An 18,532-nucleotide genomic window follows, 5' to 3' on the forward strand; every position below is an offset into this window, starting at 1 on the left:
TGCAGGAGACAGGGTGGGAGGAGGAATAGTCTAGGTAGCTGTAGGAGTTAGTAGGTTTGTAGTAGACGTCGGTGGATAGGTTGTCTCCAGAGATAGAAACAGAAAGATCTAGAAAGGGGAGGGAGGTGTCAGAAATAGACCAGGTGAATTTGAGGGCGGAGTGAAAGTTGGAGGTGAAGTTAATGAAGTCGAAGAGCTCAGCATGCGTGCAGGAAGCAGCACCGACGCAGTCGTCGATATAACTCAAGAAAAGAGGAGGACAGATACCGGTGTAGGCTTGGAACATAGATTGCTCCACATGGCCGACAAAAAGGCAGGCATAGCTAGGGCCCATGCGGGTGCCCATGGCTACACCTTTAGTTTGGAGGACGTGGGAGAAGCCAAAGGAGAAACTGTTAAGGGTGAGGACTAATTCCGCGAGGCGGAGAAGAGTGGAGGTAGAAGGTGACTGGCTGGATCTGGAATCCAGGAAGAAACGGAGAGCTTGGAGACCTTCCTGGAGGGGGATAGGGGTATATAGGGACTGGACGTCCATGGTGAAAACGAGGCGGTGGGGGCCAGGGAACTTGAAATCTTTGAAGTGATGTAAAGCATGGGAAGTATCACGGACATAGGTGGGAAGGGACAGAAAGCACCATAACATTGTGATGGAAATGATGCTGTTTAAGCCCCAGCAACTGGGATTCAGTTCCACCGGTCAGTAAGGATAGATAGATAGATAGATAGATACTTTATTCATCCCCATGGGGAAATTCAACTTTTTTTCCAATGTCCCATACACTTGTTGTAGCAAAACTAATTACATACAATACTTAACTCAGTAAAAAATATGATATGCATCTAAATCACTATCTCAAAAAGCATTAATAATAGCTTTTAAAAAGTTCTTAAGTCCTGGCGGTTGAATTGTAAAGCCTAATGGCATTGGGGAGTATTGACCTCTTCATCCTGTCTGAGGACCATTGCATCGATAGTAACCTGTCGCTGAAACTGCTTCTCTGTCTCTGGATGGTGCTATGTAGAGGATGTTCAGAGTTTTCCATAATTGACCGTAGCCTACTCAGCGCCCTTCGCTCAGCTACCGATGTTAAACTCTCCAGTACTTTGCCCACGACAGAGCCCGCCTTCCTTACCAGCTTATTAAGACGTGAGGCGTCCCTCTTCTTAATGCTTCCTCCCCAACACGCCACCACGAAGAAGAGGGCGCTCTCCACAACTGACCTATAGAACATCTTCAGCATCTCACTACAGACATTGAATGACGCCAACCTTCTAAGGAAGTACAGTCGACTCTGTGCCTTCCTGCACAAGTTTGTTCTCCCTGTGAACACGTAGGTTTCCTATGGCTGCTCCAATTTCCTCCCACAGTCCAAAGACGTGCAGTTTAGTATGTTAATTGGTCACAAGGGTGTAATTGGACAGCTAGGTTGGATGGGCCTGTTACTGTGTTGTTTCTCTAAATGATGATACCGAATGCCACCCGACCTGCACATATTGGGAACTTGGGAGTACACTGAAGCACTTTGAAGTTTTTGAAATGTGACCACTTGGTAATTAAAGAAATGTGGAAACTACACCTTACCCCACAAACAGCAAAGTGGCTCTCTGATGTTAGTAGAGGGAGAAGTAAAGAAAGGACACCAAGGAGAACTCCCTGCTTAGCTTCAGATGGTACCTGGATGATCCCTTTGATTGAGAAGTGCTGATAATACTTCAACATGAATCTTAAGAGTCAGAGAACTCTACAGCACAGACAACATAGGCTGCCTTGCTTTCATCCGCTTTCCTGCGAACTTCCTCAAATAACTCTGTAAGACTGGTTAGACGTGACCTACCATGTACCTAGTCAGTCTCTGTCTATCCAAATACTTAAATATCCGGTCCCTTAGAATTCCTTGCAATAACTTAGCTACTGCTGAAGTCAGGCTCAGCAGCCCATAATTTCCTGCCTTAACTTAAAAAGTACATCTTTTCCAGAGATCTAGCCATCTTGATGCACATTTGCCAGATACCATTAAAATTGGCCCTTCTCCAATTTAGGACCTCAATCTGAGGACTAGACCTATCCTTTTCCATTATTACCTTGTAACTAAAGGTATTATGATCACTAGATGCAAAGTGTTTCCTTCCACAAACTTCTGTTAATTGCCCAGGCTCATTTTCTAACAGGAGGTGAACTATCACATTCTTTAATTGGGAATCCATATGCTAATTATGGAAACTTTGGTGAACAAACTCTATCCCATCCAGCCCATTCACAGTATGGGAGTCCCAGTCATTATGTGGAAAGGGAAGACCCCCTACTATCACAACCTTATGTTTCTTCCAACAATCTGTGATCTCTTTACACATTTGCTCCTTTAAATCCCACTGACAATTGGATGGGCTATAATATAATCCTATTACTATCTTGATCCACTTAAGGAAGTACAACCAGATTAATTGTTTGATGTTGTCAATCAAATACAGAAGCCTCAAGTGCTGGATGGCAGAGAATGCATCGTTCAGACTCCAATATTGGCTTGTTCCCCAATGGGAAATATCTTCTGTTCTTCCACGTCACTGTTTCCAGCATCTTCTCTGCATCCTCCAAACCTTCCAAATCTCTCTCTGTCCACTCTTTATGGATCCCATTGGGGGACAGTGAACTTCAACAGCTTCCAGTCTGAGGCTTTGCAGACTAGTCAGAACTACGTTAGGTGCCAAAGGCAATGGCTCCTCAGCCAAGTAGAAAGGTGCAGTGAGAGTAGGAAAAGGGAGTCAATTCAGTATTATTACCCAATTTCAATGATTCTAATTTTATTTTAATCTATGAATATGTCACTGTGGTGGAGAGGGTGGAATCTGGTACATGGGAAGCAGCTTGCTCTCCACATCGCACTGTCCTGGCTTGCGTATCATGTAGACAGCCGGGATGCAACATCCATGGTCAACCCTGACCAACAGAAGGCCTCATCCACAATATCAGTGAATATTAGAGAAGACTGATTTATGGAGTTCAGGAATTAAGGTCCTTAGTGCAGTTTGAAACATTCTGTAGCAACACAGGGAGAAATGCATAGTACAAAACAGTCTGGGTTCAAGGTCCTTACATGACTCTAGATCCTGATCAGAATTAAATACACTTTCTGAAAATATCCTCTTATTTTTCTTATAAACAGCATCAGTGTTTAGAACACTGGAAACAATTGATAGTTTATTCATTTAATATCAATTCAATGCCATTTGCTGCACCCTCTTTGCCCTGTTGAAGTTCTTTTTGGGTTAGAAGTTTCAAAGGCAACAGCAAGCAAGTTTCAAGTCTGCCAGTGAAACTGACCAAATCACTTCAATAAGAGAAACACACAAAAAGATGAAATCATTGCATTTTGACATAACACCAACATTATATATTTGTCAAAATTCTTACTGTTTGCACTACCTGTTGCATTTCCAACACCGGACTCTCTTTGACTTCTCTTGGTGAGCTGGAAGTGGTTGCTGGACTCTGTCTGTCTCTGCTTGGACTTGTAGGTTTGGAAGAGAGCTTGAGCAGGCTTCCTGAGACAACACAAGGGCAGACACAGAACACTAAAGAGTTAAAGCTTCATAGCAGAGAGAGAATAGAATGAGAAGGAATAAACAACAAGACTATTGTGGATGATGTAAACTAAGGAAAATTACATCTGCAGTAGATGGCTGCATCAAGTAAATCAGAAACACAAGAAATTCACAGCTTCTGGGAATCTTGAAAAACACACAAAATGCTGGAGGAACTCAGCATCTATGGAGGGGAAAAACAGTCAATGTTTTGGACCTTCACTAGGACTGAAAAGGAAGGGGGAAGAAGCCAGAACAAGATGGTGGGGTTGGGGAAGCTGTACAAGCCAGTAGGTGATAGGTGAGATCAGGTGAGGTGAGTGGGTGAGGAAGAGAGGGATGGAGAAAGACACTGGGGTGTAAAGGGTTGAACAAAGAATCTGATAGGAGAGGATTTGTCAGTCTGAAACTTTGGAGCAGCATGGTAGTGTAGTGGTTAGCGTAATGTTATTACAGCTCCAGTGAACCGAGTTCAATTCCTGCCGCAGCCTGTGAGGAATCTGATTGTTCTCCCTGTCACTGCGTGGGTTTCCTCCAAGTATTCTGTTTTGCTTCCATGGTCCAAAGAAGTATGGGTCAGTCGGATATTGGTCACGTGGGTCTAGTTGGGTGGCATGGGCTCACTGGAAGGGCCTGTACCATGCTGTATCTCTCAAAGAAAACCTAAATCTAGGGCAGGAGAAAGTGACAGAGGAGGGGCACCTCAGGGGTGTCATGGGCAGGTGAGGAGACAAGAAGGGGCAGCAGAGAGCCACAATGAGGAATGAAAAAAGAGGGTCAGGAAGGCGGAATTACTGGAATTTAGAGAAATTGATATTCGTGCCATCAGGTTGGAGGCTACTTAGACTAAATAATGAGATGCTGCTTGTCCAACCTGAGAGTGGGAGCATTGTGGCAGTAGAGGAGGGCATGAACTGACATACTGGAATGGGAAGTCAAATTGGAATGAGTGACAACCAGGAAACTTCTGGTGTACGGAGCATCCTCTCCCCCCACCTTCTAATTCTGGCTTCTTCCTCCTTCCTCACTCACTCTCAGCCTTGAAACATCAACTGTTCATTCCCCTCCACAGATGCTGCCTGACATGCTGAGTACCTCCAGCATTTTGGTGATGTTAATTAATTTGGTTCAGTCTTACATGGAGAGAACAGTACACTTCCAGTCTCAGGGTGAGAAGAAGTAACAGAGGCAGTGATGATGTTGTAGCAGCACTAGAATAGAAAGGTTGAACTGATGAAACTGGAGCTCTTTGTAAGCAGTGCTGGCAAAGGTGTATAAAATAATGGAAGGACTGGTTGTGAAGAAGGCACATAGTGAAGGGCTATCTACAGCAATTATTACCTGAATTTCCAAAGCCCCAACAAGAAGCTTGGAAGAGCTTTTCTACTCAGAGTGGAATTCACTAGCAGAAAGTGGTCCAGGTGACACACTTAGGGACAAGCACGAGGGGGAAAGGAATATTAATGGGTGGAAGATGAGAGGTGGGAACTGGAGCAGAAACTCTAGTGTGGCCTTCCTGAGCCACAGTGTGCATTTCTGTGATGCCCATGACATACTCCACATCACTGTTCTACTAACCCTACACTCTATGCTCATAAGTTCAGATATTTAGTGCTGAATGTTCAAAACAACGCTGGAAAACATTAAGATGAAAAAAATCTGCAGATGCTAGAAATCTAAGCAACACACACAGAATGCTGGAGAAACTCAGCAAGCCAGGCAGCATCTTTGGAAAAGAACGAACTGCCGACGTTTTGGGCCAAGACCCTTCATTAGGACTGGAGAAAAAGGAAGAGAAATTGGAGCAAGAAGGTGAGGAAGGAGTGGAAGAAGTACAGGGTGGTAGGTGGTAAGTGAAACCGGGAGAGGGGGAAGGATCAAGTAAAGAACTGGGAAGTTGATCAGTGAAAGAGATAAAGGGCTGGAGAAGGGGGTATCTGATAGGAGAGGGTAGAAGAGCATGGAAGAAAGGGCAGGAGCACGGAGGGAGGTGACGGGCAGGAAAGGAGAAGAGATGAGAAAGGGAAAGCAGAATGGAAATAGTGAAGGGGGGGCAATTACTTTAAGTTTCTGAGAAATTGATATTTATGCCATCAGATTGGAGGCTACCAGACGGAATATAAGGTGTTGATCCTCCAACCTGAGAGTGGCCTCATCACAGCAGCCTACACAATGGGATGAGGGAGGATTTGGCTAGTGTAGACTGGGAACACAGGCTATGTGGTAGGACAGTTGAGGACCAGTGGAAGACTTTCAAAGAGATGATCTGGAAGAGGGGACCAAGTGTAGTATATCTAAGTTTCCTGGTGATACTAAATTGAGTGCAAAAGCAAACTGTGCAGAAGGGTCTGCAGAGAGAGACAGATAGGTTAAGTGACTGGGCAAGGATCTGGCAGATGGAGTACAATGCTGGTAAATGTGAGGTCATCCACCTTGGAAGGAAAAAAAAGAACAAATGATTAGTTAAATGGTAAAAGATTGCAGCATGCTGCTGTGCAGAGGGACTTTGGGGTGCTTGTGCATGAATCACAAAAGGTTGGTTTGCAGGTGCAGCAGGCTATCAAGAAGGCAAATGGAATGTTGGCCTTCATTGCTAGAGGGATGGTATTTAAGGGCAGGAAGGTGATGCTGCAACTATACAGGGTACTGGTGAGGCCACATCTGGAGTACTGTGTGCAGTTCCAGTCTCCTTACTTGAGGAAGGATATACTGGGTTTGGAGGTAGTGCAGAGGAGGTTCACCAGGATGATTCCAGAGATGAGGAGGGTAGACTCTGAGGAGAGATTGAGTCGCCTGGGACTGTACTCACTGGAATTCAGAAGAATGAGAGGAGATCTTATAGAAACATCATCATCATCATGAACACGAGGAAATCTGCAGATGCTGGAAATTCAAGCAACACACACAAAATGCTGGTGGAACACAGCAGGCCAGGCAGCATCTATAGGAAGAAGTACAGTCAACATTTCAGGCCGAGACCCTTCATCACAGGACTTCATCATCATCATCATCATCATTATTTGGCTTCGCGAATGAAGATTTAGGAAGGGTGCTGCCCACGTCTGCTGCAGGCTCGCCGGTGGCTGACGAGGCCAACACGGGACAGGCAGACCCGGCCGCAGCGGCTGCAAGGGAAAATCGGGGAGGATGGTCGTAGACGTGGGCGAGTCCTTGTGCAATGGTTTTTTAGGTGGAGTGCAGTGTGCATGATACTGGTCCCACCCTTTACACCCGGGGTTCATCTGCCATAGCCTAGCAAGCTGGGACAGTGACAGGGAGGTCCTCGGGTCGTAGGAGTTACATCGGAGTGTTCTTCTCCTAGGTGGATGGCCTGACAAGGCTGATGAGCCCCGCCTGCCTGGGTTTGGAGTGAGAGTTATCCTTCTCTTAGGCTGGCTGCCAACCAAGGCTAACGAGTCCAGCCTATATACAAACGTAGAAACATCTAACATTATAAGATAGATAAGATAGAGGCAGTAAAGTTGTTTCCATTGGTAGGTGAGACTAGAACCAGGGGACACAGCCTCAAGATTTGGGGGAGTGGGTTTAGGACGGAGGTGAGGAGGAACTGCTTTTCCCAGAGAGTGGTGAACCTGTGGAATTCTCTGCCCAATGAAGCAGTGGAGGCTACCTCTGCAAATATATTTAAGATAAGGTTGGATAGATTTTTGCATAGTCAGGGAATTAAAGGTTATGGGGAAAAGGTGGAGGTGAGTCCATGGCCAGATCAGCCATGATCTTATTGAATGGCGGAGCAGGCTCAATGGGCCAGATGGCCTTCTCCTGCTCCTATTTCTTATGTTCTTATGTTGGAATGAGAACAGGAAGTAGATGAAGTGAGTGGCTACCAGGAGACCTGACATGTCAGAATGGGAATGTGACTGACAGTCTCTCCGTAACTTCCACCATCTCCAATGGATCGCACAACAAAGCCCTTTCTTTACCCCTGCCCCCCCCCCCACCCTTTCTGCTTTCCACAGGGATCGCACCCCACACGATTCCCTTGTCCATTCATCCCTCCCGGTACTTATCCTTGCTAGCGGAACAAGTGCCATACTTGCCCCTACACCTCTTCCCTCACTATCATTCAAGGCCCCAACAGGTTTTCCAGGTGAGGAGACACTTAACCTGTGAGCTTACTGAGGTCATCTGGTGCTCCTGGTGTGGCCTCCTGTATATCGATGAGATCCAATGTAAATTAGGAGACTGCTTTGCTGAGCACCTACGTTCCATCCGCCAGAAAAAGTTGGATCTCCTGGTGGCCACCCTCTTCAATTCTACTTCCCATTCTATACGCCAGTCCATGGCCTCCTCTACTGCTGTGATAAGGCCATACTTGGAATGGAGGAGCAACACCTTATATTCCGCCTGGGTAGCCTCCAACCTGATGGCATGAACATCGATTTCTCAAACCTCTGGTAATTGCACCCCCTTCACCATTCCCATTTCACTCTCTCACCTCTTCGCCTTACCTGCCCATCACCTCCCTCTAGTGCTCCACCCCCTTCTCTTTTTTCCATGAACTTCTACCCTCTCCTATCAAATTCTTCCTTCTTCAGTCGTTTATCTCTTTCACCTATCAGCTTTCCAGCACTACTTCACCCATCCCCAACTCCTGGTTTCACGTACCTCCTACCACACTGAACTTTTTCCTCCCCTCTCCCCACCTTCTTGCTCTGACTTCTCATCTTCCTTTCCAGTCCTGCTGAAAGATCTCGGCCCGAAACATAGACTGTACTCTTTTCCATGGATGCTGCCTGGCCTGCTGAGTTCCTCCAGCATTTTGTGTGCGTTGCTGGAAAGTATTACTTTCTTACTATTAAAATGCAAATCCTTTGATCCGTGTGTTTTGATTGAATAATAATTTTCATTTTTTTCAAGTATACGATTAACAAGGTAACATCCACATTACTCCAAATGAGGCCTCTCTCAGCAAGTGGATGATAATATTGGGTCCAATGAGGCTACAGCAGAAAAGCAGACCACAGACAATGGGAAAGCATGGATTACAGTACATGAATCAACAGAATTTGTATTATGCATACTAAACCAATGTACCAATGTTGTAAAAGAGCAAACCAACAATAGAGCCATCAATGACAGCATGGGTGTGTGCAGTTAGAAAGGGAAAGGAAAGGAGACAACATGCTGAGGTTGGGAGCTGAAAATACACAACAGATCAGACAGAGAAACAGTTAATGTTACAGGTGAATGGCCCCACATCAGAACTGGTCAGTTCTTATACAAACTAAAGTGGTGAGTAATCTGAGACTGGTAAACTCAACTTGAGCCTTGAGGGTTGCAGTTTACTCAGACGGAAGGCAAGGTGCCATTGCTCAAGACTACCTATATTGATAATGACATGGCAGAGGCTCCTGGAAGAATTCCAACAAGCCCATTCTCTACAGAACATAGGAACAAGCCCTTCAGCCCAAGATGTTGTACAAACTAATTAAAAGCTTAACTAAACTAGTCGCTTCTGCCTATACAAGTCCATATCCCTCCATTCTTTGTAGTTCATGTCCTTATTAAAATGCATCTATTGTTTCTACCTCCATTCCCACTCTGAGCAACATATTTTAGTCACCCTCACCCTCTACTCTGCATCATAAACCTGCTCTGTACATCTCCTTTAAATGTACCCCAACCCCATCTTCAGTGCATGCCCTCTAATATGAGATATTTTAACCCTGAGAGAAAGATACTGACTGTCTACTTACCTGTACCTTCCATAATCTTATAAACTTCTATAGGGTCTCTCCTCAGCCTTTGCAATTCTGAGGAAAGAACCCAAGTTTGTCTAACTGCCCTTCATAACTCATACCATCTAATTCAGGCAGCACCCTAAACATCTTTTGCACACCTACATCCTTCCTATATGGAGTATTCCATTCAATTCTGGTCAACCAGAATACTCCAGATGTGGACTAACTAGAACTTTATAAAGCTGCAGCATAACTTCTTGACTCGAACTCCATGCCTTGACTAATAAGTATGCCATGCACTTGTGTTGTGATGTATTAAACTTTGTAAAAATATTAGATGAAAGCCTGAACAATTCCAAGTGACACTTTAACTCTTTGTGAGCCTGCAGCATGTAAGGTGTCTGTACAAGTTAAACTCTGTAGGTTTGTTAAATGTTTGCTAATAGCAGCTGGATTCTTTCTGGCTCAGGCACAGTGGCATAACAAAAATGGATCAAAGAGTTTGTCTGTCTCTGTGTGTCTTGCTCTGCTTGTGGATTGAATCCCTTTTTATTGAGGCACCTTTTGCTCAGTTCTTGGGACTACACCTAGACTGATAGATGGACTTAGGGTGATTTCACGAGTCTCCCAACAACAGTGACAATCAACTCCCTCGACGGCAGCAACAATCAAATGGAGGCTACAAATCACGAGCCCTGAAATCTTTGCAATTTACTATATAATATTTAGTGTGATATATTTATGTTTTCTATTTTATGATGATAAATTAGGTTTGAGTTACTTTGTGTGCCTGAACAATTATCACCACATTTCTGGGACACTCAAATTGGTTTGGGTCTGACCTGCTTTACCAACCTATTGATCTGTGCTGTCATTTTCAGGAAGCTAAAACCTTGGCCCCAAAGTTTCCTTTATACATTAACACTGTTAAGGATCTTTGCAACAGTCCATTGACTCTTTACATTTGATCTCCCAAGGTGCCAACTTTTAAAATTGGCCAGGTGAGACTCCGTTAGCCAATTCTGCACCTCTATCTGTAAATGATCTAGGTCCTGATTTGCTCACAGCCATAGCCTTCCCTTGCACATGCCTGTGCCGATAACCTACACCAAGAGGGATTGGAGTAACTAACCTACCAACCCACATAGCTTTGACATGGTGCAGGTGGAAATCCTGGATGATTCCTGGGACACACCCTGAGCCACTCCCATTCAGCACTGTGACCTGCTCTCCCCCTTACTGATGATGTCCCACCCTTTGCTCCAATTACCTCTGCTTCCCCGGCTGATATGTTGGGACAGGCTATCATATAGGCAGCAGCATTTAATCCCCAATCACCCAAACATACTCCAGATCCCACCAGTGAGGTAGGGGGTATGCTTGGCGGGTGGCGAACGTGAGAGGCTGCCACCTAGACACCCCGTTTCTGGCCAGAAGAGTACTGGATATCCCTTCGTCATAACTGGTCACTAATGATTCCCAATGCTATTAAGAGAACGACAAGAATTGGATCCTTGGCATGAGATACAACTTTAATTGCATTGGTTATCTCACTGCAGATGGGTTTGGTTCCCCCAGGCTGAGTATATGTTCACCACTTCCCAAAAAAAGGTTGGTTGCCTCATAATGAGGCCCTTAATTCCAGTACTTGACAAACATTGTCACTGAAATCGCCATCACAGCCTGCCGTCTCTCAGCGATATTTGAGAAGCTTCTGAAACTGCCAATTAATGGCACGGGGATGAAACATGTAAACATGGAAGTAGACAACTGCCATCATGAACACAGAGCATGGATCAGTACAGCGCCTTTGGCACACAATGTTGTGCCAACCTTCTCACCCACTCCAAGATCAACCAAACCTTCCCCTGAGAGGAAACAGTAACAAATGGGAAACTCATGGATGCTTTAATTTAAAAAGACTCCCTGACCAGTCTTGATTTGAGGGCAAGATCTACCCTACTGTTGCTTTTAAGCAGCAAGTCTCATCTGTTTATCAGCATCAGACCATACGAAAGTTAACTTCAAGAAATTGCTATTTGTTTAGCAGGGAAAGCAGCGGAGTAGTTAATGTATTCCCTCATTATTACCATTTCTTTGACACCTGCCTCTGACTGAGGAACAACCTTGCTGCTTCCTCATTGACCTCAGTGCCTCGCTTCAACCTGACTCTGGCTGGCAACTCCAGACAAGTGTGATTCAAGCTATCATACTAATATAGCAAAATCATAATAGATTTTGCAGATGCTGGAAATCCAGAGTAATATTCATAAAATGCTGCAGGACCTCAGCAGTTCAGTCAACATCTATGGCAAGACCCTTCATCTTTTTAGAGCACCCCGTAGTTGAACCCACTAGGCAATAAGCTATTCTGGATTGGGTGTTGAACAATGAACCAGAATTGATTAAAGAGTTTAAGGTAAAGGAACCCTTAGGGACAAGTGATCATAATATAATCAAATTCACGCTGAAGTTTGAGAAGGAGAAGCTAAAGTCAGATGTATCAGTATTACAGTGGAGTAAAAGGAATTACAGGAGCATGAGACAGGAGTTGGCCAGAACTGCTCGGAAAAGAACACTGGCAGGGATGATGGTAGAGCAGCAATGGCTGGAATTTCTGAAAGCAATTTGGAAGGCTCAGGATATATACATCCCAAAGAGGAAGAAGTCTTCTAAAGGCAGGATGACACAACCTTGGCTGACAGGGGATGTCAGAGCCAACATAAAAGCCAAAGAGTGGGAATATAATAAAGCAAAAATTACAGCAAGTTAGAGGATTGGGAAGCTTTTAAAAACCAACAGAATGCAACTAAAAATTCATTAAGAAGATAAAGATGCAATACGAAAGTAAGCTAGCCAATAATGGTAAAGAGAATAATAAAAATATCTTCAGATACATAAAATGTAAAAGAGAGGCAAGAATGGATATCGCACTGCTGATAAACAATGCTGGAGAGGTAGTAATGGGAGTCAATGGAATGGCAGTCAAACTGAATAAGTATTTTGCATCAGTCTTCACTGTGGAAGACACTAGCAGTATGGTGGACATTCCAAGTGTCAGGGGTCATGAGATGTGTTACTAGTGAGAAGGTTCTTGGGAAACTGAAAGGTCTGGAGGTAGATAAGCCACCTAGACCAGATGGTGTACACCCCAGGGTTCTGAAAGAGGTTGCTGGAGAGATTGTGGAGGCATTAGTTAATGAACTTTCAAGAATCACTAAATTCAGGAATTGTTCCAGAAGACTGGAAAATTCCATTCTTCAAGAAGGGAGAGAAGCAGAAAAAAAGGTACTTAGATGTCAGTCAGTCTGATGTCAGTGGTTGGGAAGATGTTGGAGTCAATTGTCAAGGATGAGTTCTCGGGGTACTTGGAGGCACGTGGTAAAATGGGCCATAGTCAGCATGGTTTCCTTAAGGGGAAATCTTGACTGACAAATCTGTTGGAATTCTTTGAAGAAATAACAAGCAGAATCTGTTGATGGTGTGTAATTGGATTTTTAGAAGGCCTTTGACAAGGTGCCACAAATGAGGCTACTTAACAAGCCAGAGCCCATGGTATTACAGGAAAGATTCTGGCATGGACAAAGCATTAGCTGATTAGCAGGAAGCAAACAGAGCCTTTTCTGGTTGGCTGCCAGTGACTCATGGTGTTCCACAGGGGCCTGTGTTGGAACCAATTCTTTTTACGTCATATGTCAATGATCTGGATGATGGAATTGATGACTTTGTTGCAAATGGTATGAAGATAGGTAGAGTGGCAGATAGCTTTGAGGAAGTAGAGAGGCTACTGAAGGACAGTCAGAATGGAATAATGGGCAAAGAAATGGCAGATGGAATACAGTGTCATAAAGTGTAGAGTCATGCACCGGCAGAAGAAATGAAAGGGTTGATTATTTTCTAAATGGAGAGAAAATATAAATAACAGGCACAAAGGGATTTGGGAATCCTTGTGCAGAATTCTTTAAAGGTTAATTTGCAGGTTGGCTCTGTGGTGAGGAAGGCAGATTCAACGTTAGCATTCACTTCAAGAGAACTAGAATATAAAAGCAAGGATGTATTGTTAAGAATTTATAAAGCACTGGCGAGGTCTCACTTGGAGTATTGAGAGTAGTTTGGGGTCCTTATCAAAGAAAGGTTGTGCTGAAACTGGAGAGGGTTCAAAGGAGTTTCACAGAAATGATTCAGGATTGAATGGCTTGTCATATGAGCATTTGATGGTTCTGGGCCTGTTTTCACCAGAATTCAGAAGGATGAGGGGTAACCTAATTGAAACTAATCAAATGGTGAAAGACCTTGATAGAGGGGATATGGAGAGGATGCTTCTCATGGTGGGAGAGTCTTAAGACCAGAGGACATGGCCTCAGAATACAGCAATGTCCTTTTAGAATGGAGCTGAGGAGAATTTTTTTTAGCCAGAGAGTGGTGAATCTGTGAAGCCCATCTTCATGTATATTTAAGACAGAGGTTGATTGTTGATTGGTCAGGTCATGAAGGGATATGAGGAGAAGGCAGGAGATTGGGGCTGAGAGGAAAATTGGATCAACCATGATGAAATGATAGAGCAGACCTGATGGGCCAAATGGCTTAATTCTGCTCCTACACCTTATGATCCAGTGGAGAGTATTCTGACTGGTTGCATCATAGCCTGGTATGGGAACTCCAATACACAGGATCACAAGAGGATACAGAGTGTGGTGGATCAGACTCTTCCATCATAGATACAGTTCTCCCCACCTTCAAGGACATCTACAAGAAATGGCGTCTCAGGGAGGTAACATGTATTATCAAGGACCCACAACATCTAGGCCATGCCCTCTTCCCAATGCTGCCATCGGCAGGAGGTCCAGGAGCCTGAAGGCAAAGGTCTCGAGGCTTAACACAACCATTTTGTTCCCACTGACATCAGGTTCTTGAATCATCCTGAAAAACCCTAACAACCTCTTTCAATCTAGCTCTAGTGCTGGTATGTTTATTTTATTGGCTATTTTGGTAAGTTGTGTAGATTTCAAGTTCACCTGTGTTAATTTATGTTTGTCTCCTTCTTGTACTGTACTGTAATAAAGCTGATTTTCATTGAATTTATACTTTGTGCACATGAACTTAGGACAACTGTGAACTTGAGCCTTGGAGCAATACCCCACAAGAGTCCACTTGGCCCATCTTGTTATGCACAGCTTGTGATATTAGTCCCATTCCTCTCCAAAGTCTGTACAGTCCCATTAATTATATCTTTTCACATATCCAGTTTGAAGTGTTGTAGGAGATTTAACTTGTGCCTCTGGTCCCCTTCAAGACAAGTATTCCAGATCCCTGAAACTCTTTACAAAGTTGCAACATGGGACTAAAATGCTAAAGTATTGGTTGGAGCAGCCAATTGAATGCATAAGAATGCAAGCTGCTGTGGACTCAGCACAATATGTCACAGGCACATTCCTCTCACCATCAGTTGTATCTACAGGAAGCACTGCCTCATGAAAGCAACACCTATTCTCAAGGAAGCCCACGTCCAGGCCATGCCACCCTCTTACAGCTACCATCAGGAAGGAGGGACAGAAGCCTGAAGTCCCACACCAGCAGGTCCAATCACAACTACTTCCCTTCAACCACTCATTTCTTGAACCAACCTGCACATCCCTAATCACTGCAGATTAACAACACTATAATCACTTCGCTCTAAAACGGATCTGCTGTCTTTATTTGTTCTAATTATGTTCTTTCTCGTAAAAATTGTGTATAATTTATATCTAATTTATGCATTTCTTCTAAAAGCTGCTTATATGATGCTATGTTCCAGTGATATTGCTGCAGGTTTTTCATTTCATACATGTACTTGTGCAGGAAAATAAACTTAAATTTGCCTTGGACCATATTGAACCATTACTCTCCTAGCACCAGCACAATGAAAAACAACCTGCAAGATACAGTGAGTTACCCCCGACCTCTCTCACCAAGGAGAACAAGGCTCTTCAACCTTACATCCTAATTCAGTGCAAAAGAAAAAGTTGTGTTCTTCAGCAGAGGACTTGGGTGCAGAGGAAGCACCTTTGTCTGGAGATGCTTGCCAGCTACAAAGCTGACTAGAACTACTCTGTCCCAAAGGAAAGTGAAACGTGTTCAATCCCCTAAACTTCATGCTCCTAGAAAGATTAGTTCATGTGACATGTATCCCAAAACAGAACTAGTTTTTCTGAGGTGCAGTGAAGCCTCAGGCAGGTCATTACTCTGTAACACCAGCTGAAACCACTTTAATTCTATTTGTCCCACTTTAATTCTATTCTCTGCATCTACACTCCATCCATTGCCCAGAGATTACACTTTGTACACAAGGGGCAATGTGGAGAATAAGGTTTTTAAATGGGTATCAGAAAATCTTGTCAAAAAGTAAACAGGACTGCATGAAAACAGCACTTGCAAATATTAATCACCTTTGGTTTTGTGTCACCACATCCTCATCATCAATGAAGGAACACACAGAACTTCAATGAAAAGCTCAAAGATACCCTGGTATGACATGGCCAATTTGAGCTGATGACTGTTCTCTGTTTGTGAGGCACCAGTCAAGCTCAAACCCTAACTTGGTCCACAACTTAAACACAAGGGGTCAATACTTGAGAATAAATGAAGAAAATTTTCGTTCCCACAGAGATTCGCAATTCTTGGGCACCATCATAACATGAAAGCAGTCTTTGAGCAAAGCAGGAATGTAGAGTTGAGGTGAAATCAGATCAGAGCAGAGACACTTTGGGGTACAGCTACAACGTTCCCTGAAAGCGGAGACACAGAAGGACGGCGCTGAAGGCAGCTTTTGGCATGCTTACTTCAATATGTCAGGGCATTGAGTACAAGAATTAGGACCGCACGTTACAGCGATACAAGACATTGGTGAGACCACTTTGAGTATTGAGTACAGTTCTGGCCACCCAGCTATGGAAAAGGATGTTGTATTAATCTGGAAGGTTACAGAGGGTTCATGAGGATGTTACCGGCACTGGACTGGATAGGATGGGGCTTTTTTTCCCCCTGGAACGTACGAAGCTGAAGGGTAATCTTATAGAAATGAGTCCTGTAGCGAAGGTAAATAACTTAGCATTGAAGAGTTGGACTGCATGTCCTGGCTTACACTATAACACTAAGACTACGGTCCTGGTGGGGCAATGTGGCAGGCAGTGCTACCACGTGCTTTATTTACAGAGTTGTGGCTCCACCCCACCAACGTTACTCGGCCTGTTATTAGGTTCAGAGGGAACCGACCAACAAAAGGCTATCCGGAACAGAAGACATTGTGCAATCTGTTAAACGCATTGCAGACACTGTATCAAAATCCAAACGGGCATTTAAAAAATGCCCTGTGGTCTGCTCACAGAGGAATGCGGTGGAGCCAGTTGGGTGAGACATTTTGAGGAAGCGGGCAAGAGCGCAGACCACATGGAATACCAGGAGCGTGATCGATCGCCTCTTTCAGGGGGATCTCTGCAGCAAAAGAGGGCAGGGGATTGCGGACCGGCGACTCTGTTAGCTTGAGAAGGTTCACAGCCGAAGCCGCTACGAGGAGACAGCTAGCAAGGACATTCACATCGGTTCCGCTGATATCTTTACGTCATCACAAGCAGAGGACCAGATTTTTTTCTGTTTAAGATAAAAGTTTCTACGATGCACATGCATGCACAATAGTCTGATAACACAGAGGTTTGCCAGCGGCAGGGAAAGTAGCTTGTCCATCACCGTGCGTATCGATTACTGAAACAAAAACACACACAAATTGCCCGAAAGAAAAGTAAGCATTGACAATACAACAGCAAACCGTCGGGGCGCTGGGTGGGTATGCCATTGGTTAGTGGGAAATGTTTAACACAAAGACAGTAAGGTAAATAGTAATCTCCCAAATACCAGTCCGAGAAGCTGCAGCGTCAAAGATCGCGGGCTCTGGAGGAAAGGTGTTGGCTGCTAGATCTATAGGAAGGGGTGTGGCATTTTCTGATTCACCTATACGACACAGAATTGGAATAAAGTGAATGGCGGAACGGATCCATGGCTTACAGGAAATTACACTTCAACAGACAGCCCACGGCGAGTAAATTCAGACCCTGGCCCTAGACTCTCAGTATGTTATAATCTCATATCTCGCCAACTCTTCCGGCCGGATAATTCACCCACTGTCCCCCACCCCTGCCGGCTCAGCACAATACAGAATGAGAAGCAGTCCTGGGAAATCGATCTATTTGTGTACGGGAAGCACTGCAGAGGAACTGCACCAACAAACCCGGCTTCACAGGCGCCGGGGCTCTCAGTTCAGCAAATGCCCGAAACTGGTGTGGTTTAATAAGTCGGTGCTTTACTGCTTCAGAAAACCCATCTTTGTAGATGACAGAATTTAGGACATACAAAATCGAATTGCTTTAAAAACTGCCTCTGAATTTTTTAAGATCTGAAATCCAGAACCAAATAAAAGCTATTGCTGCAGATTGCACGATCGAGCGGAGTATTATACTGAGCAAAGAAGTCAGTTCCGCATGGAGATAAACGGGACGTGGAAGGAGGACTGCAAGAGGAAACAGACCTGCTTGCTGAAATCAATCAGGTTCGGAAGCCGGCGGCTGCATTCTATTGAGGGAAAGCAGAAGCGGCGTGAAGTGCCCTCTTGTTCGTTCTCTCTCTCTCTCTCTCTCACACACACAAGCAGCACTCTCCTATGTCATTTTAGAAGCTGCATTGCAGACGGTGTAGTTTAACTCACCGTCCTGGGCTCCTGTCCCTGTGGGCGCTGCTCCTCCCCAGGACCACCTCTTCTGCCGATGCTCGAACTGCTGGCTGCGTTCTAAAGTGCGGCGCATCATGGCTTCGTGACGTTCCTGGCAATCACACAACAAACAAACAACACCCATCACCACCTGTGGGTTCATCACGCACCCTTCCGGTAAGTACATTCTTATTCAGTTCTGTTAAACTAAAACAAAAATTCAGAGCTCACTGTCGTTATGCAAAATCATATGCATTCAATTGATAAAAGCCAGGATTCAGTATAAAAGAAAATATACCATGGTAAAGCACCCGACGATGTCAATATAGGCAGAGGTAGAGGATGCTGAAGTGCTATGCAAATCACACTTGACATCATCAGCAGCTCCTGCTCTCATAGGTTTGCACATCATTGGAGATTCTGACTGCATCTGCCCATGAATAATGCTCCAACAAGCATTAACCGCAGAGCCACGGAGAGAACTTAAGAGCAAAGGATCAATAGCTGACTA

The 18,532-nt window shown here is 44.5% G+C and overlaps 1 protein-coding gene across 4 annotated transcripts in view; it reads right to left on the minus strand.

The window, feature by feature from the left end:
• Window positions 1-18,532, minus strand: part of LOC140728007 (MAP7 domain-containing protein 2-like) — a 222,790-nt gene that overhangs the window by 172,271 nt on the left and 31,987 nt on the right. For 3 of the 4 annotated variants that reach the window (XM_073046092.1, XM_073046093.1, XM_073046096.1), the window contains exons 4-6: window positions 18,019-18,133; window positions 17,172-17,267; window positions 3,422-3,540 (exon numbers count right to left, since the gene is read on the minus strand). In XM_073046092.1, the coding sequence (XP_072902193.1) occupies window positions 3,422-3,540; window positions 17,172-17,267; window positions 18,019-18,133 (330 nt within the window). The remainder of the gene's footprint in view (window positions 1-3,421; window positions 3,541-17,171; window positions 17,268-18,018; window positions 18,134-18,532) is intronic. The other variant, XM_073046095.1, reaches the window with a different exon arrangement.

Source organism: Hemitrygon akajei, chromosome 5 (genome assembly GCF_048418815.1).
Source record: "Hemitrygon akajei chromosome 5, sHemAka1.3, whole genome shotgun sequence".
Lineage (NCBI taxonomy): Eukaryota > Metazoa > Chordata > Chondrichthyes > Myliobatiformes > Dasyatidae > Hemitrygon > Hemitrygon akajei.